This window comes from Mus musculus, chromosome 7 (genome assembly GCF_000001635.26).
Source record: "Mus musculus strain C57BL/6J chromosome 7, GRCm38.p6 C57BL/6J".
NCBI lineage: Eukaryota > Metazoa > Chordata > Mammalia > Rodentia > Muridae > Mus > Mus musculus.
Genome location: NC_000073.6, coordinates 122618809 through 122644681, shown reverse-complemented (window position 1 = coordinate 122644681; position 25873 = coordinate 122618809). Strand labels below are relative to the sequence as shown.

At 45.5% G+C, this 25873-nt stretch overlaps 1 protein-coding gene across 3 annotated transcripts in view; it reads right to left on the bottom strand.

Moving 5' to 3' along the window:
* Positions 1-10279: 10279 nt before the first annotated feature.
* Prkcb (protein kinase C, beta) overlaps positions 10280-25873 on the bottom strand; it is a 345299-nt gene continuing 329705 nt past the window's right edge. For 2 of the 3 annotated variants that reach the window (XM_030242217.1, NM_008855.2), the window contains one exon: positions 10280-17026. In XM_030242217.1, coding sequence (XP_030098077.1) covers positions 16868-17026 — 159 coding nt within the window. In that variant the 3' untranslated portion in view covers positions 10280-16867. The remainder of the gene's footprint in view (positions 17027-25873) is intronic. The other variant, NM_001316672.1, reaches the window with a different exon arrangement.

Here is a 25873-nt window from a genome sequence, read left to right as displayed (position 1 = left end):
TTCACCAAGATCCCCGACCTGGAGAAGCCTCTTCTTGAAATGAGAGTCTCTTCCCACAGCAGAGCCTCCCGAACTCAGCTCCTGACTGGAGGACAGGGAGGTGGGGGGAGGGCAGGGTTCATGCCTAGACATTCCGATTGCCCTTAACAACTATAGCAGCGGGTCCCTTCCTATCAAATTATAAGATGTTGATTATGCTTCGCTTCCAGTCATGCTGAGAACCAAATCAAGGTGACACGTCCTTTTGTGTAACATACCACACATGTACATATATGTATATGTACACACATATGTGTATATGTACATGTGCATATACATGTGTGCTTATACTAGCTCTGTCACCTACCAACTACATGTGTGTGTTCCTTCCTAATGAAAATACACATTTCTGCATGCCTAAGAGATCCTTGTACGCTACCCTCCCCCTCCAAACCTTCATATTTTCTTGACTAAGGAGTTTGTTCCTCCATTTTCCAAACAGCTTGTCTGGCAAGATTTTTGTAGTTTCCCTTCCCAAAGTCTGTATCATAGAAACAAGACATCATATTTTCCTTTTCCGGTTATCAAATTATATGATAATATTTGAAGATGTTGTTTCAAAATACGATTCAGCCCCTATTCCAAACCCTGGGGAGTTGCTGATCGCCGAGTGATTGCCGTGGATTTGAAGTGAATGTCTTTAGCCAACTGGTTAGGTTTTGAGATGGTGCCTGACGGCTGCTCTCAAACGCTTAACATTTGAAAATAAACTCACAAAACACAGAAGAGGAGCAGATGGCAGGCGAGTTCTGTCCATCCTCTGTAGCTTTCCACCACTCGGCAGCATCAGACAAAAAGAGTTTGCACCAACCCCAGGTGGGTGTATAAGAGGAGGAGGCAAGCTGTCCCCAGGCTTTGAACTGTACAGAGCTGTCTCCGGCATCCCTAAGAGGGTGGCTCTCACAGACATGAGGGTCCTTGCTCCCACTGCAGCTCACAGTGGGCAAGGGACAGAAGCCTCCACCTCCCTCTGACTGAGAGTCCTTGCTAATTCCTTCCTGTCTAACTTCCTGTACCTTGGAAGGAGGTTTCACAGTCGACTGCACTTCTGCATAGTGTCCTTGTATCCACGTACTAAAGGGCTCAGTTTTGATATCTCAACTTGGTCCATTTAACAGCAGTTAGGTTAGATGCTAGTCAATGAGAATCCTGGTGTATTGGTGTTCCATGGATACTGTACCAAATGATTCCAAGCTGGGGAGTTTCAAAACAAAGAAAGGTGTTCTTCCACAGTACTGGAGGCCAGGAACATGAAATAAAGGAGCCAACAAGTTCTTGTTCTCTGAAGTCTGTACGGGAGCGCCCTCTCTGTCTCGCATGACTTCTGGCACTGTCACGTTCTTAGATTTGGGTCTCATCTCCCTCTGTTTTATTCTGTCACCTTATCCTCCTCCGTCTGTGCTCTTTCCCTTTGTTTCTCCTGAATAAGGATATTTGTGAGGACGTCAAGGGTGGGTCCACCTGACAGGCCAGAGTAATCCCTTCAGCTCAAGATCCTCAACTTAATTATTTCTATAAGACTATTTCCAAGGAAAGCAAGACCCCTCCCCAATTTATAGATTAGGGATTGATATCTGTTTATGAATTAGGGGAGTGTCCCTTCCTACCCGTGCTTCATAAAAGGTTGATCCCAGGAAGGCACCCTTAGGAGGTGGTAGGAGGACCTTTACGAGATGGAGATGGTGTGCGTTCCTTAGACTATTGATGACATTTAAGGAGGTTGGGGAACTCTTCTCCTTCATTTTCTCTGCTTTGTTTCCAAGCTCGTGGTGTGGGTGGCTTTGTTTTGTTACATGAACTCTGCCACTATCATCTTCAGAGGCTCAAAGTCATCCACCCCAGGACTGGAACTTTCAAAACCGTGAACCTTCTCACATGTTGGTTAATTAACTTAGATATTTTGTTATAACAACAGAACAGTGACTAATACAACACCCTTGCGCAGCCACCCAATCCACCAGACCAGCTTTTCCTCCCTGTTGCTGAAGCTTTAATCTATTTCAGCTTTTCTTCTTTTCCTGTCGTGGTGGTTTCTTCAGAGGAGCTAGAGACAGACCAGTCTGAATCCATCACCCTGTTCTCTGTTCCTTCTCTCTAAGGAAGCCAAAGGTCTTCCTTCCCTAACTCAGTGGCTCACCCATCCTCCTGCTCCTTCCTTCCACTTGTGTCAAAAACACAACAGCCAACGTTTCTACCTCTGGCAGCATCTGTCCCACAATCTCAACATAGATTGCAGCCTGCACTATCCCCTTCACTGTTTTAAATTCTGTCCAGCATATCAGCTTGCACAAGAGAGAATCCACATTTCCCTCACCCTCACAGCCACTGCTCTAGAAGTGAGGATTATGGCTGCATGGACACACTTCCCATCCCAATGATTTCCTTCTCACAGAATCTCAGCCCTTGTCGTCAAATGGCAATGAGAAAAAAATACTTCTAAGGTGTGAGAAGACAGATGAGATCTGGGAGTGTTTTCTTCTTGCTCTTGATTTAAATGGCAAGCTATCACCCCTCAACATGCTTTCAAACATCTCTGTCCATCCACTCCCTCCTTTGCTGGGCTGCATCCACTTGCTTGTAGAATCTCCTGATGATAAAGTTGGAATCAAGACCATAGGAACATCTTTAACTAAAGTTCCCTTTGGCTTTCTGTTGTTTAACTGAGGAAGTTGATGTTATGTGGTTTGTTTGTTTGTTTGTTTGTTTGTTTGTTTGTTTGCTATTGTTCTTGTGGTAGGAAAGGATTTGCATTTGTTACCTGATTGTTGCTGGGATAAAACATTAAGGGTTTATTTTGGCGTATGATTTCAGAGAGTTAGAGTCCATATGGCAGAGTAGAGTCATCATGTGGCAGGCACGGTGGCTGGGGCAGCAGTATTTATCTTGAAGAACAGGCACGAAGCAGAGAGGGCAAACCAGAAATGATGCAGGTCTTATAGTCCCAGACCCCACCTCCAGTACAATACACTGTCTGCCTTGTAAACCTCCCCATGCAGCATCTCCAAATGGGGACCAAGCATTCAAATGCCAGAGACTATAGTGGCATTATTGTTATTTAAATCACTATTTTGGGAACAGGGAGAGGGTCAAGGCATACCTCTGTTTTGAGAACAAAGGCTCATCGTCTTACAAACTTAAGGCAACACTGATGTATGGTCTGTTAATGAGGGGTTCAAAATTTCATGGACCAAAAATATTCTCCATTTGAGTTAATTATATCCAGTCAGCCATCTACAGCAACTCATCTACTCTTAGAGAAAGGCAAGGAGGTCTTTCCCCACCTCCTCTAATTTCACTTTAAGGAGAGGGCTGATTTGGTTGAAAAAGACTGGCTATTTACTGGACACAGCCAAGACACTATTTTCCTCTGCACCAAGCCACATTGTCTGGTAGAAATTTTCTGACAGTTTCCAACATGACTCGACGCCTCCCTTCTGCCTACTTAAATCCTCGGGTAAGTTCTCCGGAGTGCGTGCTGGTTCTTGTGATTTACTTGGAATGAACCGTGTTTAGAAAAACTGAAGTGGTGTTGTTCCTTTGATTAAACTCTGGGAGACAGAACTCTCCTTCTCTTTTCAATGGTGTTCTGGTTGCCTTTTTCCTTGACTTGTACTCTTTGAGCAAGTAAGCAGTTTGCTATGGTTTAGAAGTGTTCCCCAAATGTCCATATGTTGGGAATGTAATTCACAAGGCCATATGTTAGTAGAATTTGGTGATGGGACCTTTGAGAAGCAGTTAGGATTAGATGAAGTCATGTGGGTGGGGCCCTAATGTTATTAGTGGCTCTAGGACAAAAGGGACCCAAGCAAGCAAGCTTGCTCTTTCTTACCCCCTGATGCCCTCCACCTCGTCATGAGGTGGCTCTCCCAGGAGAAGGCCCTACCAGACAAAAAAATAGGAACTATAGTGTTCCTGGGCTTCCCAATATCCATAATTTTGAACTAAAACTGCTATTCTTCAAGAATTACTCAGCCTTTAGCATTTTGTTTTAGATGCAAAAAAGTGATTAAGGCACTGATTTTTGGGAAGCCTCCACTCAGTTCCTCTCAAGCAACTGAACCCTGATGACAGCTATGAGAGCAGTTAGAGAAGGGATCCTTCCCTAGTTGAACCTAGAGAAGACCCCAGCCAACATCTTGACTGTGGTTCAGAAAAAATTGAAGCAGAGTTTCAAGCTAAGCTCTCTGTAAGACCTGTGAGCCACTGAAAGTGAGCCAGTGGGTTAGTGGTTAGGTGACTGTGAACAGGCACAGATTACTACAACCCACATGATAATTAAAAGTTCTCTACACAGTCCAACTGACCTTAGGGGTTCTGATCACATATAGAAATGAAGTGCCAGATCTTCAATATGGACACATTTCATTTATTGATGTTTCATTATTAACGTTTATTTCCCTCCTTGTCTGTGTAAGTAGAAGTCACTGGTTGGAACAAAACTGTCTATCTTTACATCTCTTGTTCAAGTATCATTTGAATTTCACCCTGACACGTGGTCTCATTTGAGTATGCTATGGTGGTTTGAATAATGAATGACTTCATAGGCTCATGTGTTTAAATGCCTGGTCTCAGTTAGTGGAAGAGTTTGGGAAGGACTAGGAGGTATGGCCTTGTTAGAGGATCCTTGGGATGGGCTTTGAGGTTTCAAAAAACAAAGCCAAGCCCAGTGTTTCTTGCTCTCTACCTGTGGATCAGGATGTAAAGCTCTCAGCTACTGCTCTAGCACCATGCCTGTCTGCTTCCCTCCGTGATGACAATGGAGTAGCCTGAAACTGTAAGCAGTCTCTTAATTGCAATCTCTCTAAATGCTTCTTTTATTAAAGTTCCCTTGCTCATGATGTTTTTTTTTTTCCCCACAGCAGCTAAGACACAGGCCAAAATGTCAGGAAAGTCAGCATTCATGGTACAAAACTCTGCAGAGGAAAGTGTGTTTCATTCCCTGGACAAGAACTAGAACTCAAACCTGGATTGTTTCTTGAAATGGGGATTAACTTTTCGAGCAAGCATCAATTCCTAGGGGGTAGTCCTAACACTCTCAGTAAAATTTCACATGGGCCATGACATTCATCCACCAAACCCCACAAGAGCATAGGATCTCAGATACTAGCTTTGGGATGTTAGAGGCAGATATTGGAGGTGGCATCAGATTAAGTTTTTTAATGTGATTCCCTTCTCTCTTGCTTTCCTTTTCTTCTCCTTCCATCAGTGCCCTGGCTTGGATATGATGCTGGAGAAAGAAAAGTATGGCAGATGTAAATCTGAGGATCTAAAAGTTTACCATTGTTGGTTTGAAGAGCTTGAACAAGCAGCTTTCCAGTGGGCTCAGGTTATCCAGCCCACAAACCTAAATTCTGGTACTGTTTGTTGTTAAGATTAGAGTCTGACCATGGGGAAGCCCAGGATATCCCTGGAAATTTCTTTCCTGTTTGTTCTATGTTTTTTATATTCTCTGTGTTCATAAATAATTCCGCTGAGGGACAGTATGGTAGATTCAAAATTGGGCCATAAATTTTCCCTATCCTTATATTCATTTGCTTTTGCAAAATCTCCTGTCCCAGGGTGAAGTCTGTTTCCTCTTCCCTTGAACTGGTATATGGGAAAGAAGGAGAGACTTGAAGAGAACACTTGGGCCTCTCTCTCTTGCCTGCTCTTTAGAGTCATTAAATCCACTCTATGAAGCAGTCTATGCCAGACTTCTGGACTAACAGAGAGTAAGGATGCAAAACAAAAACTGACCACCCACTGACCTTCTGGTCTGTCAATCACTGTTATGTGGATAAGGTCATCTAGAGTTGTTACCGGTTGACGTTTCAGGTGCCTGATATGCAGAGACAAGTCTGCCTGAGATAACCTAAAGTGCCCAGACCACAGTAACCTCCATTGTGAACCAAAGAAACAGTCAGTTTAAAAAAGAATCAACTGAATTTTGGGCTGGAGAGATGGCTCGGTGGTTAAGAGCACTTGTTGCTCTTGCAGAGGGCTTGGTTTTTACCCAGAATTCACATGGTGGCTCAAAATCATCTGCAGCTCCACTTTCCAAGGATCCAGTGACCTCTTTTGACATCCAAGGGCATCGAGCATGCATGTGGTGTACATATGTACAAGCAGGCGAAACACATAAAACAAATCTTCAAAAAGAAGATAGTACCTGAGTTTTGAGGTGCTAGATTACTGATGCAGAGTTATATTATGTGTGTTTTTCTGTGAGCTTATCTTGGTACGGTTTGTATTCCTGAAGATAAAGGGATATGATTCCTCAGAGGGTAGGATTCAAACCCCTGCCTTAACCACTGAACTTAACTATGAAATAACTGATAAGTCCATAGACCAATGCAAAGCCGAGTGGGTCTTCCCAGTGTTGGCTTGCCTCTCATGTATCTCTGGCCCCAAACATCTTGAAGGAAATCCAAATTTCCCACATGTAAAGAATATACTTTTGTGGTTTGTGTACATCTCCATTTGTTCCTAAAGCCAGGCTCCAAATCTTATTCAGAGATCCCATTCTGCATCCACGTGCTCTGGTGGCTCTTTGCTTCTAGCTGCAGTGGTGTGGCTCACATCTGTGCTGCAAGCAGCCTCTGAGATGGTCCTCAAACACTCTACCTCCTGGCTGTCTCACCATGCTTAACCCCCCCCCCCCCGCCCCCTTGAATCTAGGCTGAACTTGCTGAATGGTATCTGAACAACAGCAATGTAAGGAGTCACTTTTCATGTAAGGATGCAAAGTCTGTGGTCTCCAACTTGGACATTCCCATTTGATCACTGACCCCAGAAACCACTGTGTATGCCCATGCTCTATGGGAATCTCATGAGAAATTGATGCTGTTGGCAAAATTATGGGGAAGGCAAGAAGTAAAACCTGGTCCTTTTGTTGAATGTCATATGAGATTACAATCTTGCCCAACAGTTTGCCTAAAACCCAGTAAGACTGTCAACTAACTAAGCCCTACCAATATTCAAAGTCCACAAAAAAAATGGAGAGGGAATATTCACTGCAATAAAGTTTAGAGGTAGCTTGTAAAATGGCACTAGCTAAGTAACACAACTTGGGCCTGGGCAATTGAAGCTCCTGCCTTCCCTATTCACCCAGACACATTTCTAGGTCCACAAAGTGTACATGGGACCAGGCTAAGCCAATCAGGGTAAGCCGCATACTTTCTTGTTATAGGAAACTAACATACAGTCATGTATTTTATGTGTGTGTGTGAGAGAGAGTGCACACATGTATGCCACAGCATGTGTGTGGATGTCAGAGGACAACTTTAAGGAGTCAGTTCTCTCCTTCTACCATGTAGGTTCATAGGATTAAGAACAGGTCACCAGGTCACCAGGATTGAGAGCTAGCACCTTTACTTACTTAGAAGATCCCTGCCCAGGGACCAGCCTTTTATAGGTGTCTTCTCTCGCTTTCATGAGACATAATTCTAATAAATGAGAGTCGGAGACTTCTGCAGCCATTTTGCTCTTGTGAGTAGAGAGTCTGAGACTATACTGTTGGGCTCTGTGACCCTATTCCCAGGACTGTGCCTGGATCAGCACAGTTGCCGAGTGTTCTCTAAATGGAAGGGTCAGTCTATAGCAGATAGGGAAAGTTGGAGACACTGACAGGTAATGGTAACCAGCTCTCTCATGCAATCTTAAAAATGGGACATATTGCATAGAAACCTATGGATTTTTACTTTCATGTATGCTGCGAAGAACCAGTTTCTCAACTTTGAAGTTGGCTTCAGCCAGTTTTCACTGGCAGGGTTTCCAGACTTTGCCAAAGATGAGCTCACTGGTAGATCAATGGATTCACTGTATCTGCCCATTTGCTCCACTTGAGGGGCTCCTCCAAGAGAGGGGATAGATAAACCAGAGACAGGGTGTGCTTGGTGTGTGACACGTTTACTCTTTTCTGCTACTTACCAGCCTTAGCAGCTACAGAGGCACGCGTTGCAGACTGCACGTTTCCACAAGAGAGCAGAAGCATGGCCCACTCAGGGATGGATGCGGCGGGCTAACGGATCATTCAGTATTGTCCCGCCCTACACTGAGAGAGGGACTCCTTGTCTCACCGGCATCATTCAGAAGGCATCATACCTATTTCATTGTAAGAGTTAATTTGATCCTTCTGCCGTGTAAGTCATGGGAATCGGGGTTCAATCCTTACTTTTGACAGCACGCAGTTTTACCCGCTGATCTATCTCAGCACCTTCTCACTTTTAAAGACAAGGTTCCAAGTAGTTCAAGTTGGCCTCAAACTTGCTCTGTAGCCAAGGAGAGGATGACCTTGAGCTCCTAATCCTCCTCTGCCTTCAGAATTCTGGGATCACAGGCGTGTACCACCGTGCCTAATGTAGGCAGTTCTGGGGATCAAATCCAGGGTCTCATGCATCAAGCATTCTACCAACCTAACCACCCAAACCCAAGAATGTAGCCATTTCTTAGTTTGAATTATTTCCAAGAGGCCAGTCTGCTACCATGCTACCGTCACAGGCTGTGGCCATGCTTTGTAGTGGGTGTGTGAAGGCACCCAGAGGTCCGCCAGCCATGCAGCCCACCCACAGCAGGAACCACTATAATGTGCAAGGATGTGGTGGAGAGATGGGAGAGAAAGAGAAGTGGAGTAGCTTGAGCATTATGATGGGAGATGGAACTGGAGACGTGCGGGCCTGAGAGGAGTAGTCTGTTGTGAGTAGCCAGCCCTGCTACCTGAGGCCATGGTGAAGTCCCAGCCCATGCTGTCCTTGAGGGTCATGTCTGTGTCTGTGGCCATGCAGCAGCAGATATCTGTGTCAATGTCCATGGTTCCCATTACCACTAAAGACCATGTGGCTGGTCTGGGCTACTGTCAGGGACCATATTAATGTGCAAGGGCTGTGCAGAGCTGTCCCCACTCCTCACTGGCTGTGGCACTCTGGAGAACTAGCCTCCACCTCTCACTAGCAGCAGCACTCAAGAGAACAGCCCTTCCCGCACCTGGGCAGCCCAGTAGACCTGGCCTTGGTGGCGGGAGTATGGGTGAGCACAGGGGAGCTGACTCCACCACTCATCTGCTATGAGGTGCTGAAGGAGGGGTTTTGGGGGGGGGTGGATGGGGAATGAGAAGGGTTGGAGGATGGCCTACAGGGGAGAGGTCTTCCCCCACCTCATCCCTGCTATCTGTAGCAGGCAGGAGAGCTGGCCTTGGGGGTCATAAGAGTGGGAGAGCAGGCAGGCCCTGCACCTTTCCTGGCCAGCACAGTAGAGCTGGCCCTGGTGGAGGAGACACAGGTGAGTTGGCCCCAGAGTCATAAGAACCAGAGAGTTGGCCCTACCCCTTGCCAGCTGTAGCACTTGGGAGAGCAGGTCCTGTACCTCACCTGGGCAGCACAGTTGAGGTGGCTCTGGTGAAGTGGGAGTGGGTAATCCGGCCCTCAGGGTGTGAAAGAGGGAGAGCTAGCCCTGCCCCTTGCCAGCTGTGGCATTAGGTGAGCTAGCCTGGGCAGTGCTGAAGAGCTTGCCCTGGTGGTGTGAGTGTGGGAGAGCTGGCTGACTGACCAACTCAACTACCATCCAGACCCAGATGCAGGGCTTTGAGTTGGTCCACCCCAATATCTCTCTCATCTATGAGCTGCTGGAACTCATGAAAGGGCCGATGCTGCAGATCCAAAGCTGCAAGATCTCCATGACACAGGACAACAACAGGATAATCAATAGGAGTTCCGGTGAGGATCCAGTATTGATGGTGTAGCAGAAGCCAGAGGCCTTGAACCAAACCAATGACTCAGTGCAACAAACATTTATAAGTAAAGATGTGTGGACAAAAGGGTGTACTGTGGGACACACTGTGACACACTACTGCTTCCACAATGTTTTTTTTTTTTAATGTTTTGTTTGTTTTTTATTTTCTTTTTAAATTTTCTTTTGGGGAGCAGAGGTTGTAGGGGCAGAAGGGGCTGGGAGATGACTGGGACTGGGGTACATGATGTGAAACACACAAAGAATCAATAAATTAAAAAAAAAAGAAGTTAAAAAATAGCTATTTCCACATGGAAAGATAAGCCCAATTGTCGCCAATTTTCTGATTTCTTTTCACCTCCCCCAAATCTGAAAGTCCACTAAATTAATATGAGATGTTCCATTTTAAACGTGTGTAATGATTTCAATGCAAAGGAAATCAACATTAGTGAAGGGCACTTGTCATATGGCAGTGTCACTTTGTGTTCCCTCCATCTGTAATGTAGCATGTTTAAAAACAGACATGTACACAAGAGGGTTTGCATATATGAATTCAGTTTAATCATACCAATTCTTAAACAAAAAGTTTCCTCCAAGAGACACGAATTCACAGGAACTGCAAAGCTTACTCACAACTTTTAAAAATACCGGTCATGCTTAGGTAGCATTCAAAGGAGATAGTAGAGAGTAACTGTAAAAACTTTGACCAGGAACATCAGCATCTGACTTTAAAAATTACAAATACTGAAGCATTTTGGTATTGGACACAGTTAAGTTTTGACACTGTCGGTTCATTGGATGAGTTTCTGGAAGTCTGGAAAAGTGTACCTCTATCGGTGGGCAATGCTCTTATTCTAAACTAAACAGTTTGAAATATAGAAAACAAACTAGCAAGCTAAACATACAAAGAAAAGCCCTCTAAGACAAGCTCTCCACATGACGGATGCCAATAGAGGCACCATGAATCCTGGAAGACTGGAATTGGTAACAGACATTCGGCCTGAAGCCTTACACACAGGCTCGGCAATGGACTCTGCATTCACCTACACATTAATGACAAACTCTGGGTTAGTATACGAGAAGCCAGCAAACTCATTTTGGTCCAAGTTCATGATGAAGAGTTTGTCAGTGGGAGTCAGTTCCACAGGCTGCCTGGTGAACTCTTTGTCGAAGTTGGAGGTGTCTCGCTTGTCTCTCTGCCAAATGGAAAGCGAACACATTAAAACAGAAGCAGAAGCAGCAGCAAACATGACCAGGACATGCCAGTTACCAGAAGGCCGAGGGAAGCTCCTGAGTGGTCAGAAAGCCCTGTGCTGACAGCGTGGAGCAGCTGCATGCCTCACATCAGCTCTCAGTTCATGTTATATGCTGGCTTGGGGGAGGAAACTTGGTGCCAATTTTCTATGAGAAGAAAAGATTCATCCTCTTTTTTTTTTTTTTTTTTTTTTTTAAGAATTGCCCTAAAGAAATGTGTGTTTGTGTGGGGGGGAGTCCTATGCTTCGACTTTGAGGTGAATTACAGTGGTAACTACTTCTCACAGCTAATGCCATAGACTTGGCTCTTAGATAGAGTATCCTGGAAGAAAACAACTCAATGGCGACCCCTGTGGCCAGGAGCTGACTTTGTTGGGGGAGGAGAGAGAGAGAGAGAAGAGAGAGAGAGAGAGAGAGAGAGAGAGAGAGAGAGAGAGAGAGAGAGAGAGAGAGAGTATATACACATTGCTCTCAGAAGGCAAATAGCCATGTGAGGGAAGCAGTGTTCATTGCAAGAAGCTAAACACCATCTACCTCTTCCTCATACTGTCTGAGACTCACTGCTGACCACAGACAGCCTAGCTGGTGCCAGAATTGTGTCAGACGATCTGACTCAGAGTTGGCCAGCCCGTTAGGGTCTACTTAACTCATATTTTAGATTCAGCCGCCCCCCAAAAGAAATTGGTGAAAGCTAGGCTCTGAAATGCTGCTCAAAAGCTGAACACTAGCGTAGAATCTGGGTCTTCAGTAGCCAGAGTCTCTCCAAAGATGCTGGTGGTGTGCTTCTATACAAAGCTTAAAGTATGAAGGCAAGCTTGAAGAATAAAACTGCTCAACTCTTGTAGTAGGTAACCTGGCCAGCCTGCCTGCCTGCCTGCCTGCCTGCCTGCCTTCCTCCTTCCCTCTCTCCCTTCCTTCCTTTCTTCCTGCCTGCCGGTCTGCCTGCTGGCCTGCATGTGTACAGGAATTGCTGACTAGTTTGAGGCACGTTCTGCCAGAGAATGTGAATGTGGGTGGCTTTTTGATGTGCTGGCCTCGCCAGGGCTCCTGTAAGCCTACTAGCCCTTCCCAATCTCACCTCACGGGTCTGGAGAAGGCAAAGCTGATGTGATTGTCTCCCACTGTTGGACATATGAGAAAACCAGGGCACAGGTCAGTGAAGGGACTTGGCCAAGCCTGTGCAGCGGGTTGGAGACTTATATCTGACCACATAGCAGATGATTCTTGCCTCATGACAACTACTCTGGCTGGAGAGAAAGCCTGAAGACTGTTTTCACAGTGCCTGGGATTCCTAGCAACAGGTAAGGTGCCTGGCTGAGGCCATGGTGTGTTACAGAAGAGTTTGTTGGCTGATTCACTTTGGCCAATCTTAGTAGGTTTAGCCCCTAACGGAGACTGGCTGATATGAATTTCCTGTTGCTAGGCTCTAACCTACTTCTTTCTGGATGGTCTCCTGCGATAGGTACTTCCTACTGGGGTGTATGAGTAAGGTTATGGGACTGAGTTGAGGGAGACAAATTGGCATCAGGAGGTCATCTGAAAGAGGATAGGTATAGAAGACAAGGCGAAGGCTACCCATGAAGCCGTTTCCTACATGGTGGCTCTTCTCTTGTGGTATCCTGTCCATACTGAGTTTTGGTGGAGGGTTCCAGGCTGTCCATGCTGTTACTTTCTGCTTCCCGAGGGAAGCTCAGATGCCTTCTGTCTCTTTAATGCTGTCTTCTCTTTCCTGATTCTATAAGCCATGTGTTTGCAGCCCCTTCAGCTTCTGGGCATTTCCTGCTTTGGGGAATTTGCATTGTTTTTCTCCTTTCGGGCAAGGTCCTAGTCTGTTCCTGGGCTATTGTGTTTTCAGTGCTACTGAGCACACAATAGGCTGTTGATAAGTACTCATCTAATTGATAAAAAAGACTTCCTTACTGGGGCGCTTCCTTGCTTTTCCTAATTCCTGAGGCAGATTCCTCTTCACACTGAAGCAAAATGATAACAGTTATTTTTACAGGTCCTAAGACTTATGTAAATGGAGCCAGTATGGAGTGAACGATGTATGAGCAGGGTCTGGAAGCTACAAGGCTTTGTGTGGAAAGGAGAAGGGCAGACCTGGGGGCAGAAGATAGCTCCTCTTTTGGGGGTCTCTTTCTACCCAGGCATCCTTAACTTGGAGCATGTGGCAGGACTTCCCTTCCTACCAGCTCCAACTTTGGAAGCCTTTTTTATTTGCCGTGCTTCAGTAAGCCATGTGTTTCAAATAAGACTTCCTTTTCATGGGTTTCATCTCATGAGTGGACCTTCCCAGGAAAACTCCAGGATTTTACCATACAAGGTTGGGAGGGAATGGGCTCCTTTGTTGTGACAATCGTTTTGGAAATTTGCATCTGAAGCCACATGAGACCAGAAACTCCCATCCTAGGAAGAGAGTTAATTCTACCGGTCTGCCTTGGGTCTATCATGGCCTTATCCTTTCTTAGAGGAGGAAATCAGCCAAAAATATATGAAATTTAAAAGTGGATTCTTGGATCCAGACACATGACTGGTCACAGTTCACAGCAGCTTTAGTTAGATTTCTTTTAGTTTGTTTTTTTCCTTCAGTTCTTCTAGAAGTTAAATATGTGTGTGAGTGTGTGTGTGTGTGAAAATTTTAATCCTGTTTCAGATGAGCTAGAGAGATCAGGATGTGACCAGCAAGGGTCACATGATTTGATCAGCAGTGCTCTAAACTGGAATGGTATTCCCCAAGGGCCTGCAGATAGCCAAGTGATGGATGCAAAATGACAGCTGACACTGAAGACTCGGAGATAAGTCACAAAGCCAGTTAGTTCCCTTCCTCCATAAGACACGGGCACCGTTCATGTTGTGGGAGCGTCTGTGGTCCGATCAAGTATGGAGCTTGATACTATGGCTTGATAGCTTCAAACTATGGTCTATAGAGAGACTAAGAAGCCTGGAAGACCTCCAGCAGAAAAATTTTTTAATAAGCTCAGAGACTCTAGACAACAGCATACTTTCAATTACTTGTTTTATGGCCATCTTTCCACAGATGGTGAGCTGGAGAAAGAGGGAGAAGGGCATGGACTGCATCTTTCATAGTTTTCACCAGGATCCTGGCACCCAGCCTGGCACACAGTTGGTGGTCAATAAATGCTACTCAAATGGATGGAAGATGTATAAATGGATGGATGAAAAAAAAAAACAAATTATTTCTTTTTTGGATAAAATTTTAAAATATTTCCTAAGGATCTTACGTGATGGAAACTGCTTCTTGGCTTCCTCTGATCTAGAACACTGGTGGCCGAGGAAGCAGTGGGAGGTCTGATTCATGATCCATTATTTCCACAGAAGCTTCTCTGACCCACCCCCATCAAGCTAAGCTAAGGGAACAGACACTTTGGCTTGAGTATCTATTTCTGACAACTACGAACCTTAAAACATAATGGTAAGAACCTGAAAATGTAGAGCGTAGTGTATATATTTACATATATACTATTATCTATCTATCTATCTATCTATCTATCTATCTATCTATCCATCTATCTATTCATCCATCCATCCATCTAACCATCCTTCCTTCCTACACTGTTTTCTAAGGTCGTCTCAGATCACTTGCCAATGGCCCAAGATTTCTCTGTGGTTTTTATTCTGAGCATATGTCCAAGGCCTGGTGACCCATTGACCAAATGAAAGACCCTACATAACTTGCCTGGGAATGGACATGTGGCTCAGAGATATTTATTTTGTTATAGAACAGAGTCCTGTGTCATTGGCCACAAGACTTGTGTTTGCATCACCACTGATCAACCAAGCAGAAAATAACTTCTACTCTTCAGATGTCAGGTGCCCTAATAGCAGAGTGAGGAGCAGGATTGCTCTGGTCTCTTTTGGCAGCTAAAATCGTAAGATTGTTAGGACAACAAGCTTGCTTCACATGATCTAAGCAGGGCAAGGCCTAAGCTTAAAGCTGAGTTGCTAAGAGGCCAGGAAAGAATGACCTATAAGGGTCTTTGCCTCGGAAGAACCCAAAGGCATAGTCTTCTTAAAGATGAGGAGGTATACTTCAAGGACACTGGTCCTTTGGACATTTCTGTGTGATCTCTCAGAAGCACTGGAGGACCCAGACATTTTTTAGCCTGTAATAAGAATTTGCCTCAAGACTGTGTGTGAGGAGCAGGGTGCTAAGATGTAGGCAAGGGTAAGGGGCCACCTGCTGTGCCCATCTGTTCAGGGAGAAATGAAGTCTCTCCTGCTCCAAGGGCTCCCTTGGACTTCTGGGAGCTCATTGAGTTGCTTGCTCAAGGATGCTAAAATTTGTAAGAGTGGTGATTCTGATGAGAAGTTTAAGAGCCTTGGGAATGTTCCTAAGCTTGATTCTGATGGGAATGTGGTCTCTGAAGTCTGATGCTGTGGGAAGCTCCAGCCTGTCTACCCCACCCCATTTCAGGACATCAGGCATCTCTGAATAGTCTCCGGGCTCTACTCTCTGGCTGGTTAACGCTGAGGCTATTAAAGGTCCAGCTTTAGTTCCTTTCTCCTGAGTTCCTTCTTTAGACCCTAATCTGTAGTATGGGTCCTCATTGTTCAAAGGGAACAGTTTTCTTTGAAATAGGATTTCCTTTCCTTTCTCTCTCTCTCTCTCTCTTTCTTTCTTTCTTTCTTTCTTTCTTTCTTTCTTTCTTTCTTTCTTTCTTTGTATTGTATCTTGATGCTAGGAGAAAGATATCAGAACAGATACTGAAGTGCAAATAAACATTCCCACAAACATCTTGCAAAATAACATCATACTGAAGAATGCACCCATCATGGTTTGGGGAGATGGCGTCTTTCTCAGAGCACACAATTACCTCTCCAATACCAGTGGGACATCTAGACAAATCCCCTCCCCATGGGCACAAGTCTGCTGGGTTCCATAGCCATCTTCTTGGTTGAACAAAGCAGGCCATTATGGTTAATAACATCTGGACACAGATCTTAAAGCATGTGTAACAAAGTGAGTATTTTTTTCTTTTTCTTTCGTTTTCTTTTTTTTCTTTTTTCTTTTTGCATTTCAATGATGACAGAAATAAAAAGCAAGTAACATTTGAAATGTAATGTAGAATCAGGGTCCTTTGGGACCTGGCTAGAGTGACCATGTGGTTCCAGGAACAGTGCCAAATGTCATTCTTGAGTAGTTTGGGGGATGAAGGTACCGCTATCAGACATACAGTATTAGAAACTATGGCAAGGTGACAGCACCCAAGCTGGTTGCCTTTTGACCCTGAAGTGCTTTTAGATGGAAACTTGTCTAAAAGCGCATTCCCCCCACTTTTTTCCCCAGGACTTAGATAATCTTCTTAACACTGAGTTAAAAAAATAAAAATAAAAATTTATTTTTAGCATGTTCTTTTCAAAGCTCAACTGCTTCCAGAACAGGCAGCGTGGAGGGATTCCCTCTAGGGCAAAGCAGCCATATACTTGGATTCAAGCCAAGCTCCCAGCCTGGAAAGTGGAAGGATATTGCTAGCATTTGGTTCATCCATCCATTTTGTAGGGAGGATGTAGCCTGGAGGGTTGGGGTAAAGATGGCAGTGCAGAGGACCAGGGAGAAAAGCAAGCATTTTCTCTCCCGTGGGGGTCTGTGAGCCGACATGCTAGGGACGCACATAGTAGGACTCCGAGCGTGTCTCGATTATGCAGCACTTTCTACATGCCACCTGCATAATTCCATCTCCTTGAGATGCTCCAAACTACTTGAAGACATTTGGGTTCTGAAACATGGCCACTCTAGCCTCATCAGAAAAGAAAACACGGATGTAACTCGGCAATGAAAAAGAAAAAATGTCACCATGACAGCTGTTGCGCTTGAATGACAGAAATGGAGGACGGAGGTCTACGGATCTACTTAGCTCTTGACTTCAGGTTTTAAAAATTCAGAGTTAACAAAGGAAAATCCTTCGAATTCTGATTGGTCAATATTCCTGATGACTTCCTGGTCAGGAGGTGTTAGGACTGGTGGATGGCGGGTGAAAAACCGGTCGAAGTTTTCAGCGTTTCGCCCACACTATGAAAGGGGGAGAAAAGAACTTGTGGTGGGTGGAAAAAAAAACCTAAAACAAAATCAAAAGCCAAAATAAAATAGAACTGAACAGAATCGGGCGTGGTTTTCCTCCAATCCCTTCCCTTCCAGAAATGCAGAGAGGCTGTTTCAATGATCCGGAATGAGAGCAATGTAAAATGCAAAATTATCATGACCTTTGCTACTTGACCTTGGGCTCCCAGCCTTTGGGTGCTGAAGCTCTCAGGTCACTCCTGGTTTCCTTTCTGGAAGTCAGGAAATGTATGCCAAAGGCATGAGGAGGTGGGGCTAGCAGCATGTGGCATGTCCCCCACCACGTCACCCACCCCCAATGAGTCAGACAAGGCCATCTGTTGAAAGACAAGGGTTTAAAGTACTTCCCATCTTTAATGGGTGTCAGATGTCAAATAATGACCCATTCATTCATACATCACCTGGCGATCTCAATATTTATAGCAGCAGATCCCTTAAAATGCCATCCTGCTGCTCTTGATCAGGAGCCATAGGTGCTTCTAGCTCAACAGAATATAGTTTTCAACCATCAGCCAATGGAGGAAGAACCCAAATATAAGACCTCAGGATCACCACAAAGTCCCGGATAGCTGGGTTCATCATTGACCCTTAATTACAAGGTTCCGGAAGGTAAAATCAACCACTCTCTCTCCAAATAGGAAGACCTGGTGTGGCAGGAAATGCACATGCACACACTAAAATCTTGCCTAAGGAGAGGAGATGAGAGGAGATGAGTTACTACGTCGGGACTCTTGCTCTCGTTACTTCCCAGCATAGCCCACATGCAGACACCCTCAGGATTCTAGCGTCTACAGGAGGTGTTGTGGTTGAATGTGCAGCGTCTCCCACATGTGTGAGGGTTCAGACTCTCGCTCCTCAGCTGATGACGCTGTTTTTGGAAAGTTGTGATATGTTTACGAGGTGGAGCTTTGCTGGAGGAAGTGAGTTACTAGATGCAAGCCTTGAGGTGCCATCCCCTGGCCGTACTTCCTGAGTGCTCACTGCTTCCCGGCTGCTGATGCGATGGGACCAGCCACCTCAGACTTCTGCTGCTTATCAGGTATTTGACCACAACAATGAGGAAAGTAAGTTATGCAGGAGGTAACAACAACTTAATTCTATTATAGAAGCAGTCATAATAATGGGAGGCGATCTGTAGTGTGTGTTTGCCACACCTGGGCACCTGGAAGAAGACTTCACCCATATGGCCTTACGGAATATATCATTGCTATGACTTTATTGAAGGTGGAGATATATGGTTGAGCTACTGGTCTTCAGCTGCAGGTACTAATGAGAGGTCATAGAATCTTTGGGATTGTGGCTTAGCAAGTGGAAGTGGGTCACTGGGGGCAGGCCTTGAAAGTGATATCGACTTCTGCTTAGGTCTCCATGCTCTGCCTCCAGCCCACCATGATGTGACCAGCTGCCTTACACTGCTGCCGCCATGTCTTCCACATCAAAGTGAACCAATACCCTCAGAAAGCATGGATTGAAGCAGACCTTCCCTCCCTTAAGCTGCTTCCACCAGGGACTTATCATGGTTTCGAAAAAAAGTAACTAATATAAATATTATCTCCCATTTCATAGACAAGGAAACCAAGGCCAGGAAATCATTGGCTCAAGGTCAAACCGCTAGCCATCACGATTCAGGAGGTGGAACTGGATCCACCTACTATCAGAGCCAGGGTCTCTGCCTCCACGTTTACAAATACAGTGGATGGATAGGAAGTAGTAGACTGAGGCGTGCAGTGAGGGGGGAGTGTGAGTGAAGTCATGGTGCTGGGGTCTCAGCTTTGACTGGCAGAGGATGTGGGTCTCTCAACAACAGGGACAGGATGTGGAAAAACTCAGAAAGATGGTGACTTCCATTTTGGGATATCACAGTTTTGAGAGGCCAGTGCCCGTCTAGCTGAGAACCAGGGGGAGTCAGGAGTTGTGGGGCTCATGGGAGAGACCTTGAAAAAAAGCCTTTCAAAATGTCACACTGAGGTGGATAATAACAAGAATGACCACCAGCCACTTCCCATGCAGCTGGCTTTGTTCACAGTACCTTTTAAATTCATATGATAACCCTTTGAGGCACAGATTTTACTCCCATCTGCCAATGATTAAACTTCCCTCAACACTGTCTTAGAGCAAGCACTGGAACCAGGAGAGAGCACCTCAGATGTGCTAAGGACTGAGAGAAGCCACGGGCAGATGCACCATCCTACTGGAAATATCTCTAAAAGGTCGGGCAGGAAAGTTTGCTAAAAATGCGTCATTGAATTTGGCCTCTGGGAGTGCACAGAAGGTACACTGGGGACTGCCACTGAGCTCCTGTCACCAGGAGAGTGAAGTCTCTCCACAGAGCCTTAGCAAAAGGGATGGGACAGACCCTCTCAGGAAGCCACAGCTGAACAGAAGAGAGCTCCGGGTTCTGTGCCCTGCAACAGGGACCAGAACCTTAGCATCTTATCGCTCACTGGCTGTACAACTCTGAGGACATTCCCTCTTGTACAACTCAGGGACAATGTGGGTCTTCTCATGTGGGATTGTGATGATTACAACATGAAGTGGCGTGTGTGACCAACGGCCTAGAACTGTACTTGTTTCTTTTGTGAAACATCACCCACGGTGCATGCTTCTGACAGGTGTTAGTTCCAAGCTACTCAAGTTTTAAATCCCCAAGACACAGAGTTGAGTTTTTAAAACTCTTGTTACGCTTATAGACATATTTGTGAGGCTGGAAAGATGACTCCATTGGTAAAGAGCTTGTCGCTCAAGCATGAGGGTCTGAGACCCGTACCCAAGCACCTACATAAAAACCCAGGCACAGTGGAGCGTGCCCATCATCTCAGCTCTAGGAAGGTGAAGACAGAAGGATGCTTGGGGCTTGCTGGTCAGCCTGCTTCAAAAAGTAGAATGGGAAGCGGTTCAGGAAGACACCCTGCTAGATCAACCTTTGACCTCTATATACATACATGTGCACATGTGTACCAAACCACACCACACACACACACACACACACCCCACAAATACATATCAACTTTAATAGAAGAATAATATCACCACTGTGAAGATGTATCTTGTATTCACTCTGCTACAGGAAATTTAAAGGCACAAACTTGATAAAGGTAAGAGTACACGCATAAAAAGGCAAATTTCACAAAGACATGATGCAAAGACATGAATGTAAAAAAGCTTAAGTAAATGTACTTATGATTTGAGAGTGAAAAAGACATTTCAAGAGGGTCAAAACCAAGAAGCAACAAAGAAAATTCTGTCTCATGATATTAAAAACTGAATATGTATGTGTAATTAAAAAGAAAGGGGGAAAAAACCCAAGTAAATCTAAAGGTTAGTAACAAATTAATTAAAATGTATTTGTGATGCCTGCTACAGAAAGGGGCTCTTTAACTTTTAGATATGAGTTATAAGTTAAGTGATTATGTGCTAGGAAGGAAAAGATAGCACATAAGAAGTTATAAAGGCAAAGATTAATATTCTTTTTTTTTGTTTTCTTTTCAGGTTCAGAGAATTGAACTTAGGGTTTCAGATGCACAAGAGGAGCACTCTCCCACCAGTCTATATTTACAGCCTAAGAAATTTATTTTTGTAAAGACTTACATTTATTTTAAATTAGGTGCATGTGTGGCAGGTATGTGCACTTAAGTGCAGGTGCCTATGGAGGCCAGAAGGGGGAGCCAGATCTCCTGGGGCTGGAGGCACAGGTGACCTGATGAGCACAATGGGAACAGAACATGGGTCTTCTACAAGAGCAACACTGTGCTCTTAACCACTAGACTAACTGCCCTGGGAAACGTCTTTTAAAGAGTCAAAGTACACAAGAGGTGCTCAAATGTCATTCATCATTAAGGAAATGGCCTTTGAGCTCGTGCTTGGTGAAGCAAGTGAGGAGCAGTGTCAGTCGGATGTCTCAGACAAACAAAAATAGCACTGAAGGCAGAGGCAGGGTATGTGCAAACGTCCTGAGGCAGGGATGTGCTTGCCACCATCCGCATCGAGGACTGAGTGGGAGCAGAGTGACCAAGGGGTAGGAGGGACGGGAGAGGTCGGGAGAGGTCACAGAGAGGGGCAGGAACCAGAGCATGATGCTCATGGCCGTGCAAGGTCAGTGGATTTCCATCCCAGCTTGATAAGCTCTAAGTGACATGATGGCTATGTTTAAGTCAGATCACCTGTGTTGTCTACAAAGGCTGTATGTGACAGGGGTGACACTGGAAACAGCTCAGGTAGGAGATTGTTGCAACGGTTGGCTGAGGAAGGAAGGGAGCTGTCAGGGGGAAGACGCATTCGCGTTCAGACTTGGCTATAACTCATTTGCATTTAGTGTTCACGGGACCTAAAGGAGGAGAGAAAGAGAGGAGCTAGTGCCTTTGAGTCTCTGACTTTAGCTGCTTGGAGAGTGAGGACCACTCAGGGCCGGACACATTTGCAGGGAATGGAATCAAGTCCTTGGTTTTCCTCATGGTAAGCTGGAGATTACAGTGTCGATAGCAAGGAGGATGGAGGGGATGCAGTGTGGAATGAAGGTGTTTGGGGGCTAGACTGGCACCAGGTACTGAATGAGAACAACTATGGCTATCCAGAGGGGAGAAAGAGTAGGCAGGGTTGTGTGCAAATGGACCAAGTTGAGCTGGCTCACTGGTGGAAGACGGTGTGTTGTAAGGGATTTCTGCTGCTGTTTTCCTTTGGCTTGGATGTGAAGACCCAAAGGAGCCAACACTGGAAGCCTATTAGCTGAGACACCTAGAGTCTTCAGGAGCTGTTTTTCTTAAAAACCATCCACTTCCCATCCCCACTAGGAGAAAGGCTGCTGATTTGCAGGGCTCCCCAGAGGCTGTGAAAGGAGCTGAGAAACAGCTTCTAGCAGTTCTGCACCCCTTCACCCACCCCTTCCAAGAACAATGAAATCTTTAAGTGAGATAGCACAGAGGAGATGCTGGAGGCAGGGGTTAAGCAAGGGGGCAAAGCTGCCACGGAGCGTGATTTCCCTGCTAATAAGCAGCTTACGGGGCTGGCAGATTACAGCCTCCCTGTTAAGTGTTTCTATGTTTTTCAAACGGACCTGTCACTGTCCATTAGTTTCAGGGGCACTCCCTAAATGGAGACGTCAGCCCTTGGGAGGCAGAGCCTGGGATCTATTCTACGCCTGCCGTGTCCTTGGAGAGCATGGGCAGCTCGGTGGGTGAGATCTAATTATCAATGTAGTCTGGACCACACCTGCCTCCCTGACTATCCTGGGTGGATACTCAGGAAGCCTCATTTAGCTACTGGCAGCGAATTCAATCTCCCTGTCTTCAGGGGCCTCTGGCACAGAGACAGGGGATGAAGCCAACTAGTGTATTTAAACCACAGGCACCTATTCTAGGGGCAGAGTGAGCAGCTTTGCCTGATGGAACCATGCTCACTCATGGGTCTACAAGCCTAGATAGAAAAGCTGATCTCTGGGCTGTTACAAAAGAGCCATGCACACCCCCTTCTGGTTTCTGTTTCACTAGGTTGCCAACAGTTCTGAGTGTTGCTGCCCGAGTGTTGTGCAGCAGTAAAGCAAGCACTGTCCATGCAAGGAAGCCTGGGCCCTATCACACAAGGAAAACAAATGGTTATGGTATTTGCTCAGTTATACCCATCATAAGGATCATTCAAAATGCCAAGACATAATAGAATCCAGGTCCTTATCCCAGGAGCCACCTGCAAAGACCCCGGGGGGGGGGGGGGGCTGCCTGGAATGGTAGATGATAACACCAAACTTTCTATAAATGCTTTTCATTTATCTTATAAATTAGACATAGTGAAAGATTAATGTGTAACGATAAAACTGATAAATTGTAACAATATGTTTGCATTGAAAGATTTTCCCCCTTATATTCCCCCTGGTTTTGGATACAGTTATCAATATGTAACAAAAGGAAACCTTGGGTGGAAGGAACACTCTAGGTCTTTTTCTTGCTTTATTTAGAATGCTTCCACTGCCCAAATTCCACACTCCTATTGTTTGTCTGTTTTGTTTTTGAAACAGGGTCTCACTATGTAGCCCTGGTTGGCCTGGAACTCACTTTGTACACAAGGCTAGCTTTGAACTCACAGAGATCTGCCTGCCTGCCTTCTAAGTGCTGGGATTAAAGGTGTGTGTCACCATACCTGACCTCAAAAGTCCACACTCTTCAGAATGAATTTCTACAGGGACTTTGCAGTCTTCTGGTCCATTGCCCCTATGCGGTTACCCTCCAGCCTGTATCATACTACAGCCAAGCTGGGCTATTTCCATTCCTGGGATGCTCACATGAACCTCTCATCACCACCTTCGTCCAGGATGGTTCCTCTACCAAGAACCGGGCCTCCCACCTGTCTCACCTCACCCCACTGGCTTCTACAAATCCTGCCTCCTGAAGGGAGTCACTTCCTAGAAGGCATATCCTGGTCACCTCTATGTTCCTACAGTGCATGTGGACACAGGATGTTAACCCATGCGTCATTGCAGTGAGAAGAAGAAGGAGGAGGAGGAAGGACACATCTATTTGATGTATCACCATGAAAAGAAATCCTTGAAAATTAAAAGAAGATGTAGAAGAATGTCTCACAGTACCATGTTCTATATAATCTCTAAAAGCACTCAATGTGCCTTTGTTTCCTGTAGATTGCAGTATGCGTGACAATCACAAGCTTGTTTGAGGCAGGGTCTCCCTACTGCTGCCTCCTGTGTGTCTCAGACTCCAAGCTGGCTGCCCTGAGTATTCCTGGGGTTCTCCTGTCTCTAGAACCTCCTCTAGCTTTAGAGAGACTCTGGGGCCTCAAACTCTAGCCCGAAGCTGTTCTGGAAGTGTCACCCACTGAATGACCTCTCTAGTCTGAGAAGGCTTGTCCATGTTTGTTGTTTTTGTTTTCTTTTTTGTCTGTCTGTCTGTCTGTCTGTCTGTCTGTCTGTCTGTTTTTCAAGACAGAGTTTCTCTGTGTAGCTCTGGCTGGAACTTACTCTGTAGACTGGGCTAACCTTAAACTCAGAGATCCACCTCCCTCTGCCTCCTGAGTGCTTGGGACTGAATGAAGGTGCCACCACCGCCCGGCTTGGTTTTGTTTTCTTAATTTTTAACTTAAAAATAGCATGCTTTGTTTTGTTTTCCTCCAAGTATGTTTAAATGCCACCTCCTCAGAGAAGCTATTCTCTGTTTCCTCCAAATTAGGTAGCTCCTGTATCCTCATCTCTTGATATTCCCCACCAGGACACCCAGTTCTGTGTGATCAGCAAATCACAGTATCTCAGTCTGCCCCACACATCATCTGTGTGTTCCATTATTCCACTATTTCCTTTCTTCTCAGCTAGTATGTAAGATCCACGAAGGCACAGTCTCTTGTTGTTGTTGTCCAACACTCTATTTCCAAAGCCCAGAAAAGGCACTCAGGACTACTGAATGGACCCGAAATGGCCTGTTCTGTGCTTATGGTGAACCAGGTGTGCAGAGTACATCTAAGCATCCTGTCTCTTTAATCCACAGATAGCTCCATGAAGTGCTCATTGCACCTTACGGGTTAACAGGGCTTAAGGGTCTGGTTTGATCCCACAGGTGACAGACTCAGCCCCTTCTACCAGTCACCTCCTTTTGTAAAAACAAACTTTTTAAAAGCACCAAGAGAAACAGAATCTAGTGCAATGACCCTGGCCTCCCCATGTGTAGTGTGAGCATGTGTGTACGTTTGTTACTGGGTTACACATGCCTGTGGACTTGCACACTGTGTAAGTATGGAGAGGTAAGAAGGATTTTTGGTGTTGTCCTAGTCCCTTGAGGCATGGTTTGTTTCTGAACCTGAAGCTCGTCGTTATTTTGGCTAGCCTGGCCAGCAGCTGGCTATCAGGGTCTGCCTCCCTTTCCCAACATTGGGGTATGGGCATGAGAGACCGTAATACAACCCTAACCATGAATCTTGTTAACCTGTCTTTTATGTTGGTGCCAAGGACTCTAACTCAGGTCCCCAGGTCCTTAGTCTAAACCCCTGTGCCCTTTCCCAGGCTCCAGACTCTAATCTCTCATTAAGTGACTGCTTTGGCTGTGTTCTGGGTGTCTGGGTAAAGAACTGATGGGTGTTTTTTTTTTATTCCTTAAGCAGGTTTGGAATCATCATTATTATTTTTTATTGGATATTTTTCTTTCTTTTCATTTCAAATGTTATCCTCTTTCCTGGTCCCCTCCTCCCAGAAATCCCCTATCCCATCCTTCCTCCCCCTGCTTCTATGAAGGTGTTCCTCCACCTGCCCACCCACCCACCCACCCACCCACTTCTACCTCCCCGCCCTCAATTCCCCCATACTGGGGCATCTATCGAGCCTTCATAGGACCAAGGACCACTCATCCCATTGAAGCATGACGAGGCCATCCTCTGCTACATATGCAGCCAGAGCCATGTGTACTTCTTTGTTGATGGCTTAATCCTGGGAGCTCTTGGGGGGGTTGGGTCTGGTTGTTCTTCCTATGAGGTTGCAACCCCTTCAACTCCTTCAGTCCTTTCTCTAACTCCTCCTCTATTAGGGACCCTGCGCTCAGTCCAATGGTTGGCTGCGAGCATCTGCTTCTGTTTTTGTAAGGCTCTGGCAGGGCCTCTCAAGAGACAGCGCACATGAAGCTCAAGAAGGAAGACTAAAGAGTGGGTGCTTCAGTCCTCCTTAGAAGGAGAACAAAATATTCACAGGAGTAAATATGGAGATAAAGTGTAGAGCAGAGACTGAAGGAAAGGCCATCCAAAGACTGGGGATTCATTTCATATAGTTACCAAACCCAGGCACTATTGTGGATGCCAAAAAGTGCATGCTGAAAGGAGCCA